The sequence below is a fragment of the Xenopus tropicalis genome, chromosome 2 (genome assembly GCF_000004195.4).
Source record: "Xenopus tropicalis strain Nigerian chromosome 2, UCB_Xtro_10.0, whole genome shotgun sequence".
Lineage (NCBI taxonomy): Eukaryota > Metazoa > Chordata > Amphibia > Anura > Pipidae > Xenopus > Xenopus tropicalis.
In genome coordinates, this window is record NC_030678.2 from 144,444,586 (window position 1) to 144,457,376 (window position 12,791).

The 12,791-nt window shown below is 40.1% G+C and overlaps 1 protein-coding gene across 1 annotated transcript; it reads left to right on the forward strand.

The window, feature by feature from the left end:
• The first annotated feature begins 4,980 nt into the window (after nucleotides 1–4,980).
• On the forward strand, nucleotides 4,981–8,427 carry birc5 (baculoviral IAP repeat-containing 5). The gene is made up of 4 exons (NM_001044454.1): nucleotides 4,981–5,132; nucleotides 5,234–5,343; nucleotides 5,949–6,066; nucleotides 8,071–8,427. The coding sequence occupies exons 1-4, from the start codon at nucleotides 4,995–4,997 to the stop codon at nucleotides 8,185–8,187; spliced, it is 483 nt and encodes a 160-aa protein (NP_001037919.1). The 5' UTR covers nucleotides 4,981–4,994; the 3' UTR covers nucleotides 8,188–8,427.
• Nucleotides 8,428–12,791: the final 4,364 nt, after the last annotated feature.

Genomic DNA, 12,791 nt, shown 5'->3' on the forward strand with positions numbered 1-12,791 from the left:
CACAAAATATAGAAAAAAAGTTCTAACATATAAATCAATGGATCAAAAAAGCCTCAAGATCCAGACAACAGTTCCCACCATATTTAGTTAGTCTCTGGCTGACTATGCTGGGAAACCCATACTGACAGTGGTGGGCACACTGCCCCATGGAAAAGGCTTAATAGAGCATAACTAAAAAAAAAAAAAAATCAATCTCACTCCACCTTTGTACCACTGCCCCATGCACCCAGACAATGTAGGGTCCTGCTGGATATGCCATTCAGTAGTGATATGCCAGTTAGGGTTCCACTATTCTGCCACAACTGACAGTGCCAACATTCATGTTTCCCATCACATTCAAGCCTCTTGCTCAGTTGCACCATCAAGCTGGAAGCATATGAAATGTTAATGCTAAATGGTTGCTTAATGCATGTAACAATCAGTATTGATTTCTGTGCATCTGTATAGCATATGGCTCAGCTAATTGGTCATATGTCATGTCTATTAAATACACTATAAGGTAACCCAGGTCTTGGGAATTGTTACCAAATGCAACCATAATGTACTTACTTATGAGTGTTTGTGCTGTGGGACATTCTAGTGCACTCTGCTGCTCAGGACCACATACAGTATAGTAACTGGTTTAATTCTTCACTACCACTGTGTACTCAAACCTATAGAGATAAACATTCACACACAAAAACAGTTAAATAACAGTGCATGGCAGTAATGTAGCCCACCAGTTTCTCCCAGACATACAGTAATAACATACAAACCAACTTATGTTAAAACCACACATGTCTATCAGGTTCTACCTTTTATCAAGTAAAACCTGATCTAGAAGGAGGCCTGAACCCCCATCTCTTTTCTGACTCCAAGTGGGCAACTGGACCAGTACCTGGATCAGATATTTACTAAGACCTAATTTTTTTAACCCTATATTTTCCCAGTAGCTAAAAATCCATCCAAACTTTCTGTACAATGTCCAGGTACCTAGGCTGGACCTTTACATGTGATGCCAGTGGTACAGATACAGGTCAGAAAGTGATCTAAGCCAACAAAACACCTGTAAACACTTCTGGGATGCAAAGTATTTACAAGGTACTGGGCAACAGTTATGAAGGGCAGTAACATTGATAACCTACGGTTACTGGTACAGAATATGCTGTAGCTTTAATGCCTTTTAATATTAGAAGATTGGCATATTTAGCTACAGTGCAAACAGACCATCAGGATCCCTGGAGCTGTAAGTTGCCATACACTGACCTACACCAATAGTTTTTCTTGTTTTCAAGATGTAGTCCATAAATTACCCCATGTAAAATCATTTTTCATCATGCCTCTGTATAAAAGCATATTTAATTATCCATCTAGAACCAATAAAAATATAAATAAACAAAGGTAAAGAAGTTGATTGTACAGAATAGCCCATGGGAATAGGTTTCACTCGTAGGTTCTTCCTGTAAACAGAGCTCCATTTCCCTTAAAATTAAACAAAGGTGCACCTTTTAAAGTGGGTCTAACTCAATAGATAATGGGCAGCATCATAATATAACTTTTTTAGCAGTCCCATATGGCTTTGCCTAGGAAAATAGAGGTGCAAACATAAGCCTTGTTATAATAACTGATAAAATAGATAGCAGGGTCAGTGTATCACTTACATTCCAAATGCAGATTTCTTATTGGTTCTTGTGGATCATTCATGAAGCCAGTATTTAGATCAGTTGCATAGTTCTGCCCATCAGTGTGTAACTCTTTGTCTTGATGTGACACTCACACAACAGAGACACAAAATGTTCTGGAAGAGTTCCGCTTGTTTTTGTACATCAAAGAACCGGACCTTTCTACACACAGGACAAGTAGAAGTAACAGAAGGTCTTCTGCAAGTGAAGTGGGTTGTGCTGATTTAGCCCACAGGAGCTGAGGGAGTAGGGAACCATTAGCCTAGGGGCTTCCCACTGCTCCAGATGGCTCATTGTAGGGTCAGGTTTCCCTTCTACTGCCCCTATAATATTGTTAAAAGAAGGCCTGATTTAAGGTCACATGCTAAATGGCTTGTACAAGATCCTTAGCACAGAATGCAAAGTACAGTCATTGAGTGCAATATAAACTGATGCCAAAGATTGGGTTATACGGTATGTGCTAGGCCAAAGCTAGAGTTCATACTGTGTTATCAGGTATAGTAACATTTCAGTCAATCCAGTTTCAACTGTATGTCATAATTTAGAATAACACAGTGAAGGCAAATGAGGATAATTTTATAGCCATATTAGGGCTCTAACACAGTAGCATTTTTTTTTATGAAATCCTATGTGACGGATTATTTCCCCCATATGTAATAAAAGGCACTAAGTTTTCCCAGAAGCAGTAACCCATAGCAACCAATAAGATGTTTCCTTTTAAACAGGTGACCAGTAAATGCTGCCTGCTGATTGGTAGCTATGGGTTACTGTTTCTAGGCAAACTTAGTGCCTTTTATTACATAACCCCATTTATGTGTTCCACCACGCAGGAAAGCATGAGTAACGTGACCCCATTCAGTCCTACAGTGATGGTACTCACCTTATTGCCTAATAGAACACAGGTGAAAAGCAATAACCAGCAATGCTCCTGTGTGGGGGACTGCAAAAAATCCCAGGATTGCATGATGGAGCACCCATTTGTAAGAGTCCTTAAAAGGGTTGTTCACTTTTAAGTTAACTTTTACTCATATGTTGACATTGATATTCTGAGACAATTTGAAATTCATCATCATTTCAGATCTACATTAATTGCTCAAAAAGTCGTATCGTAGTCATACAAAAATATCGTGGTATGATCCGAAAGTTACGAAATTTACGTATCTGAACGATCGTAAACGGCGGGAAAACCTTTCTGACTTTGATCCTTCTGAGCATGATTTTGGAAGCCTCCCATAGGACTCACTGGCACTCTGCAGCTCCAACCTGGCCCAAGGAAAGTCTCCCATAGGGCTCAATGGCACTCTGCAGCTCCAACCTGGCCCAATGAAAGTCTCCCATAGGACTCAATGGCACTCTGCAGCTCCAACCTGGCCCAAGGAAAGTCTCCCATAGGACTCAATGGCACTCTGCAGCTCCAACCTGGCCCAAGGAAAGTCACTATACCTTGAATGAATCCAAAACTTTTGTACTCGGCGCGACAAATTCGATTTTGTCACACAAATTGACGCAAAGCCAGAAAAAGTTGGAAATTAACGAAAATATTGTGGAAAATACACAAAGTTCTATAAATTAGAAAAAATATGAATTTGTTGTAATCGTACCCATTCGGACTTTGATAAATGTGCCCCTTAATTTTCTGTTCAGCAGCTCTCCAGTTTGGTTTTTCAGCAGCTATATGGTTGCTAGTTTCTTATTTACCCTAGCAACCAGACAGAGGTTTGAATGATAGACTTGAATATGTATAAGAGAGGGTCTAAATAGTAGCCTGACAGTGTAAGTGTTATGGCTACCGGGGTCAGTGGCCCCATTTGAAAAATGGAAACAGGCAAAAGAATAGGACAATTCAAAAACTATAAAAATAAATGAAGACTAATTGCAAAATTGCTAGAAATAGGTCATTCTACAAAATACAAATAGTTAACTTAATGTTGAACTACCCCTTTAAGGTAGGCTGCAGACCATGTGCATTTACAGTATATAGTTAATAAAAATACATAGGCAAACTGCAACCTGGAAATACACAGGCAAGAAGAATATTTTTATATAATAAAACAAGAATTTACGAGACATGTGCCATCGCCGATCACCAATTATTTCTGTCTATTAGTTTTTTTATAGGCTATTCATTATTCTTGGATATATATAATTTTATGTAGCTGAATACCTGCTTGCTGAACTATAATTTCCAGCTATCAGCCTGTAGCTGTGCAGAGATGGGCTTGCCTGGGCAGTAGTACTTGCACTGTTGCATATGACAGAGGTTGCTGGTGCTTTCAGGCAGTTTGAATTAGAGGGGATGGTAGGGGGCAGCAGGGTTTCTTTTGGGCTGCTGAAATACATCAGCGGAGCAGACAAAAATAGGTTTCATTTTTTTCTATGGGCCATGCCACATGTAGCACAGATGGTTTCCTTTAGTTATTGTCTTTTATTCAAAGTACAAAATCACTTTTATCATTTATACATGTTTTGTAAGAGAATTATTTTTAAACTGACATCAGATACGGGGTAATAACACCCCTCACCACCTGCAGCGTTAAGGTTATAATTAGTGGTTTCTCTTCTTGATAAGCCTGTCTGGCTCAGCCTCAAGCTTGCATTTGATAAACTTGCGATAAATCAATTTACAAGAAGCTGGAATGACATCAAACCCTTTATCAATAATATACACACATATTAAATAATTTGCCTTTTTTCCACGTCTCACCGATAAATGATTGCCTGGTAACTGAGGACTTACAGACAATTAAGGGCAAGCTGATTAGTACAGTGCCACACTGCCCAGTGTCCTATGAATAGGAGCATTTTAATCACAAAATAAGGGCATCATAAAACTGAGATACATTGTATGCAGCCCTTTAAACTACACACACAGGACTGTACAGGCCACAGAGAGACGACTGAAGTCAGTTAACCCTTGTGTTCCCATGTGGTGGTGCTATGCAAAAAAAGGGCTGACGTATCACCCCAGTCACATGATATTTAACAAAAGTGGCTCCTGTGTTCCATGAACATGTGTGACTGCCTCAGTTGGATCTTAACCCGTTTTCATAAGATTCTCAACTGAAAGGGAGGCTGCTATACGCAATCTCAATGCCAAAAAAGTACAACAGATAACACTTTCTAAATAGTATTTCACTGGTTTTAAAAACTGAGCACATTACCTATATATGTATAGCCCCAGATAAGAGGGGAAGGGGTTAATGCACCCTCCTGGGAGCAGAAGTGGTTTAGGTGCGGCTAGTTAACGTCTCTGTGCAGTTATATATTTGGAGCTGGAGGAAGGAGCTGCATGTTCTCTGGGGAGAGATTTTTTTTTAATATTATTTAATAGAAATGCATTCTGCCAAGAACAGGTTTGTGCAAGCAGTCCAGCGCCTGCAGGACTTCAGGAATATGTATGATTATGAAGCTCGCCTTGCAACATTCGCAGACTGGCCCTTTACTGAAAACTGCAAGTGCACCCCAGAAAATGTAAGTAGGGGCTATCCATGAGATAGGTTTGTGCCCTCTTTAACTCACACTTTATATGGCATGTCCCTAAACTCCTCTCCTTTCTCCCTACTGCACCCTAGATGGCCAAGGCTGGCTTTGTACACTGCCCCACTGAGAATGAGCCTGATGTTGCTTGTTGCTTTTTCTGCTTGAAGGAGCTGGAGGGCTGGGAGCCAGATGATGACCCTTGGTGAGTATATATCTTACACATAAAGCCAAGGCCTATTTTTAAGTAGAGGATATCTAATACTCCATAGAAAGTCTAACTTATTGGTCTTTGTACTGGCATTTGGGCAAGTGCCCAGTGCCTATACCCTAATTTTTAAAACTTGCGCTCTTATGGGTCCTTCACCCAAAAACTGTTTAGGAAGGAGAGTGAAAGGAAAGTTGCTTAGAATCATTTTCCATTGCCCTCTAAGAATCACTTGATGGCACCAGTACAGCATCTCTCAGACAAATCTCAATGACAAAATAGCTGTAATTGCCAGGCAGCTGCCATTGAATGGTGGTTTGACGGCATCGGCACAACTGGATCCAAATTCCCCTTGTGTGTACATGCCATTAAAGGCATACTTTCATCTGGCTAGTAAATCAAAATTATTTTTTGGAGGGAGGGGGCAATAACCCTAATAACCCTGTATCATGGATTGTGGCTTGGAGCTCTGCCTTGAAATACCCTAGAAATGTAGAATCTATGGCCCTGGCAGTCTGTGGCACACAGTAGGGCTAAGCGATAGTGAATAAGAGGTGGTGAATGTTTCTGTACACAGTTTTGACTTTTTTTGTTCCCTAAAGGACTGAACACTCCAAGCGTTCTGCCAGCTGTGGTTTCCTTTCCCTGACAAAGTGTGTGAACGACCTCACAATGGAAGGGTTTCTGCGGCTGGAAGCTGATCGAATCAAAAGCTTCTATGTGAGTGAGGCCTCTACTGTAAATCAAATGACCTTTACTCTATGTAGCAGAAGCCAGATAACCGACCTATGAGAAAAGTATGGCGGATACTACTGGAACTGTCTTGTTTCATTAGTCGCAACCAACAGTACAGAGATTAACAAAGAAAAGTGCAATTACACCTATAAATAACTTTAACAACTTTTTTTGTTTTTTGGGGAAAACTTTTGGAAAAAAATCATGGGACACCTGTGTCACAAAAGATCATGAGTGACCCATGATTTTGTGTACATCACTGGTCGCCCAAGCCCCCCCCCCCCCCCCCCCCCCGTGCCCATGGGGTCTGCTTTCTCTGTAGTTATGCCACTGGGCAAAATTTTCATATCCTCTTTTAATCATTTCAGTACTGGTTTTAAACTATAGCTGCATTTTCAGTTTCAGGAGCTTGGGCACAATAGTGCAATTACCATACAGCAGATCATGGGACTACGGGGTCCTTGCAAGAGAGGTGGGCTTGTTGGCTTAGCCCCCTGGTGCAAGTAGGAGAGGGACCCACACTTAACTGGGGTACCAGCCCAGCTCCCTGTTATACTGATGGCTGGACAGGATGCAGACCAGTGATTTCAGTGCTGGAAGTTAGAGAAGTGTGAACAGCAAATTAAGAGGGTGATGTAAAGATTTAATTTAAGGATGCTCCCCTTAATATCAGCTGTTAAAATTATACCCCCAGTTGAGCTCTGTAATTAAACAGTGAAAGGGTCACATTCTGTAGTAATCATATAGAAGCTGTATTACCAACTTTTTACCTGTGCTAAAATCAATACGCTATCCTATCCTAAGATGGTTAATAACTCAGAATATACATAAAACTAATGCATTGAAATGTCAAATATAACTGAATTAATATGATGGATAAAATGTTATATTTCCTGGGTGACTGGAAGAGCCCTTCTCTAACTGTTCCTTGCCAGTCAGTAGTGCCTTAAAGAAGGAAAGCTGTGATTACTGGGTGGTGCCAAAATTTTAGGTACCCCCCAGTGATTCTATGCACTTACCCGATACCCCAGGCTGGTGCTCATGTTGGCAGAAAACTGTACCAGTCCGGGGTACACAAAGGCCAGAGGTTATTTTCAGTCTTTCTTCTCGCCAGCTGGGCATGCACAGTAGAGTTAAAAGCCGCACTTTAACATGTCAGCTTTTTGACTCTACTGCACATGTGTGGCCCCGAGATTGCAGTGAAAGACTGGAAGAGAATCACTCGCCTGCATGTACCCTGCACTTGTCATTCTCTTTTACATTTACGTTACATTAACATTTATTTATAAAGCGCCAACATATTCCGCAGCGCTGTACAATAAGTGGGTTACATACATTGGACATACAGAGTAACATATAAAGCAATCAATAACCAATACATGAGGTGAAGAGGGCCCTGCCCAAAAGAGCTTACAATCTACAAGGAGAAAGGGTTGAGACACAAGGAACACCAGCCTGGGGTATTGGGAAAGCGATCTTAATAACTGGGATCAATAACTTTATGGCATCCCCCCCCCTCCCCCCAGGGTTTCACCTTTCTTTCTCCTTTAAATGTGCATATGAAGCAGAGCCAATAGCTGCAGTTACCCCACCTGCCTTCTACATGTGGATTCCCTTCTGTAGGAACTTGTGGGATCCTGACATTGAAAGCACAAGCTACTATTGCACCTATAAGCAGGATCTCTGACTTTAAGTGCTATATTTCATATTGCTGTGTATGTGCTACCCAAGGCTACATGCAACACCATTTCCAGGTGCATTGTAGTTTAGATAGGAGAAATGTTTCATTGGCTGGATTCTATTGGTGGTATAAGCTTCCTGCCTTGCATAAATGCAGCCCCACTGATCTGAAAGCTCTAGTTGACTGCATCCAGCAGAGCCCCAATTCCTTAGCAGCAGCAGCAAATCTAACTTGTGTGTGTATATAAATAATGGCACTCTTTGCTCCATCCAAACATGTAACCATCAAGTCTTTCTTCTTTCCTTTAGCGCAAATTTTCTACTGTCGTCCTTCAGTATGTAGAGGAAGAAATGACTGCAACAACAAAGCGCCTGCTGGAATACTTCTCCAACCAACACCAGTGCTCCATAGATCTTGACCGCTGAATACAAGCAAATAGCATGGCTGTCATAAGGCTTCTGAGGTGGCTACTGGCAAGCAAACTCATTTTAATAAAGCCTCATGCATCAGATGTCTGGTAACATGGATGCTGACCCTTCTCAATTACTCTAATGCTTTTTTAAGATCCAGTTTCTACCTATTTATTTTTAGGAATTTTGCTAGTGTTCTGAGATTTTATAGTTCTCCATTTTTTAAATTAAATAAAATAATTTTATTCTATTGCACTTTGGTGTGTTAATTCTGCTGCAGGTATGTAAGCATGTTTGAGGCATGTTTATGTTAGACTGTACATCCTTACTCTGAACACTAGATGTCACCGTTCCTTTACTTACCAACGTTCTAATACACAATTTAGTAGTACTGTAAAGCAATGCGTGCACTATATCACTTTTTGTTTTACAGATTATTCATCATTCACATCAGTCCCTGCTACTAAGGAGCTTACAGTCTAAGGTCCCTATCACAGTTACACACACTATGGTCAGTTTAGTCAGAAGCCAATTAGCCTGCCTGTATGTTTTTCAGCGTGGAAGGAAACTGGAGTACACAGAACCCACGCAGACAATGAAAAAACATAAACTCCATAGATTGCTATGTATAATAGAAATAGTCTTGTTTCTGCGTGTTTAACCGTGTAACAAGGAACAATTTTTATTTTTGCGATCTCATCATGTGCTTTAAAAATACCACTGAAGATCTTCTCTATAACTAGGAAATATGACCCCCATATAAAAAAGCAGATAACTCATAGCAACCAGTTAATAAGATTAACAATAGTGGGAGTGCTAACCAGTTACTGCCTCTTGGCGTGCTACACACACAATCCACCCCCGGATAGGCATCATATAATCGGTCCTTAGCATGGCACACCAACCAGGCAGATTCAAATATAAACTTTTATTGGTCACATAAAAACATCAAGGAGATGCTTCACCTAAAAACCACAAGCTTGGCTTTATGGCAAACAGCCACTTCCTTAGAAGCTCTACGGTCACATGTCAAACAGGTTTTTATACCCACCCAAAACCCTCCTATTAAAAAATTTAACCCCCCCATTACCACTTACAATCAGTGTCTCGGTCCAAGCAAGTTATAATATAAATATGCAATACAAAGATTAAAAAAACAAACAAACAAAAAATGCACAACTGACATATTGTCATAAATTAATCATAAAAAGACATCATCCCACTGACTATTCAACCCCGCCCCCCATAACTATCCTCTTTAGATAAATCCAGAATGCTTCCCTTTCTGATAACTTCCTATCCATATCTCCTTTTCTTACATTCTATTTAGGCTTATCAATAATCTGAAAAGTAACATGACTTGAAAAACTATAGATCTATCATGTATAGCTATAGCTGATTTAGTATCCTGTCTTTCTATAGCTGACAAAAGTTCCAAACAAAATGAACACTCGCATTCCGGGCAGTTTTGCCCACATACTAGGCACCATACCTACAAGTAGCTAGATGGACCACTCCTTTAATATTGTTTAATGTTCTATATCTTGCCTGTAAAAGTATCTGAAACATTTAATTGCTGAACAGGCCTTGTATCCATTCCTGCCACACTGATAAGTTCCTTTATATCTCTTCCAAGTAGGATTCCTGTCGCTAATCTTGGATTTATGTAAACTCTTTGATATCCATGAGGCCACATTCCAAGACAGGGTCTTTTAATAGCACACCCTAAGGTTTACACACTGCCCGTCTGATGGAATGGGCATCTCTGTTATCCGTGGTACAATATCTTAAATGTGAATCCCTTACCATAACTCTTATAATGATGTTTAGTTCTCAATAAACTGGGGAGATTGCATGCAACTGCCTTCTCATAAGCCAACCTTATATCAGACATCTTGTATCCCCACTCAGTGAACCTATCCCATAACTCCATGGCCTGGACTGTCCCACTGGGATGCCCCTCACACACGAAACAGGATTGCAACTATCTGCATGCAATAAAGTATTGCTTGTTCTAGTCTTACGAAATGGGTTAGTCTACATGTTTTCCCCAATTACCGAAAAGGTGATATCCAAAAACGGTATGTTTCTTGGATGGATTTCATATGTAAAAATAAAAAATACCCTTTGCAGCCTTGTTACAATAATTAATAAAGGCCTCAAATGTTTATTCATCTCCATCCTATGTGCCTATGCAATCATCGATATACCGAAATAAACATATCAGATGTACTCTAAATGGGTTATTATCTCCAAAAATGTGGGTTCCTCTCTCACCACCCCTTAAAGAGGTTGGCATAAGTGGGGCCCATCAGGGGTTTTCCTGGTGGGCCAGTCCGACACTGGTTATATATCCGTCTGAACTAATTTATGAAACAATTCAATAAAATGACATACTGTACTGTAGTAACTTAGGTTGAAAAAAGACATATGTCCATCAAGTTCACCCATAATGCCTATACATAACCTACTAGTTGATGCAGAGGAAGGAAAAAAAACCCCAAAAAAAAAAAAACCTGTTTGCCGTGACCATAGAGCTTCTGAGGAAGTGGTTGTTTGCCACAAACGCATAAAGCCCAGCTTTTGTTTTTTTGGTTAAGCCAGTTACATGTCTTTGATGTTTTTATGTGACTGATAAGTTTATATTTTAATGTGTCTGGTTGGTGCTCCATGCTAATGACTGATAAGCAAACCCATAGCAACCAGTGACGTGACTAACAAATGCTGGTTAGTTGCTAAAGGTGATGAGACCAGTAGCCAACTTTGCACCTTTAATTACTCTTCCCCAATAGAGAAGACTTGGGAAACAGATATCAAAACCCACAGTTTGTGCTACTGACTGGTTTTGATCCATTATAGAAATAGCAAATAAGCATCACCCCCTGATGAAGATGTAATCTGTATTACTTATGGGAAAACCATTCCAGAACTTAAATCAGAATGACGGATTCTCCCATTCCAAAATATAAGTCTTCTTACACACTGGAACTGTATCTTATATTTTAGGGTTTATAAATTCATTTTTCCACAGGGTTGCAAACAGAACTTCAGAGTGCCATACAAGTTATCTGCCCCCTAAGAAACACACATAGTGCCAACATTTTTTGGCCACAGCCATTGCGTGCCCTACACAAATTATTATGATACAAACTAGGGTTGCGACCTGTCTGGTTTTTACCAGGCTGTATGGATCAAAACTACCTGCCCATTTTTCACAATTAGAAACCGGGCAGGATTCTCTAAGATTAGCCAATCGCTGCATCATAGCCCTGTCCTCGTCATGGCACGGCCCGCCCCCATGACTTCAAGCCCTGCCTCCCTGCCCAGGAGAGGTGGCAATCCAAATATAAACCCATATAATTTTACTAAAAAGCACGGGTATAACTAAAGAGAAAACACACCCTGAAACTGCTGGGGGGGGGGGCAGGAACTATAGGCGGCCCAATGAGTGAGCAGCTGCAATATACTGTATGCTAATATGTTTATGGAAAATATCTTGTTCCCAAAGATCCAAATATAAATAGCTAAGTTAATCTATAATAAGTAGTTAATATAGTTTCATTAGTTAATGTGCTAGTAAGTCAGCGAGCCCTGCATTTCCAGTAACTACAGTAAATCTGTTCAGTTTAGAGTAACTTCTGCAGAGGTTAATTTACAGAGTGGCTTCCTTGTAGGCTGACCCCCTGCATTTACTTTACTGGCAGTGTCTCTTTAAAGGGTACAATATAGTAGTACATTATATTTTGGGCAGTGATATTCTGAGACAATTTGCAATTGGTTTTATTTCTGTTTGTTTTTTAATTATTTACAAACCGGATTCCAAAAAAGTTGGGACACTAAACAAATTGTGAATAAAAACTGAACACAATGATGTGGAGGTGCCAACTTCTAATATTTTATTCAGAATAGAACAGAAATCACGGAACAAAAGTTTAAACTGAGAAAATGTACCATTTTAAGGGAAAAATATGTTGATTCAGAATTTCATGGTGTCAACAAATCCCAAAAAAGTTGGGACAAGTAGCAATAAGAGGCTGGAAAAAGTAAATTTGGGCATAACGAAGAGCTGGAAAACCAAATAACACTAAAAAAGAGCTTCTCGGAGTGGCAGTGTCTCTCAGAAGCCAAGATGGGTAGAGGATCACCAACTCCCACAATGTTGCGCAGAAAGATAGTGGAGCAATATCAGAAAGGTGTTACCCAGTGAAAAATTGCAAAGATTTTGCATCAATTATCATCAACTGTGCATAACATCATCCGAAGATTCAGAGAATCTGGAACAATCTTTGTGCGTAAGGGTCAAGGCCGTAAAACCATACTGGATGCCCGTGATCTCTAGGCCCTTAAACGACCTGTATTAGACAAGAATGGGAGAGCATTCCTATTCCTAAACTTGAGAAACTGGTCTCCTCGGTCCCCAGACGTCTGTTGAGTGTTGTAAGAAGAAGGCGAGATGCCACACAGTGGTGAAAATGGCCTTGTCCCAACTTTTTTGGGATTTGTTGACACCATGAAATTCTGAATCAACATATTTTTCCCTTAAAATGGTACATTTTCTCAGTTTAAACTTTTGTTCCGTGATTTATGTTCTATTCTGAATAAAATATTAGAAGTTGGCA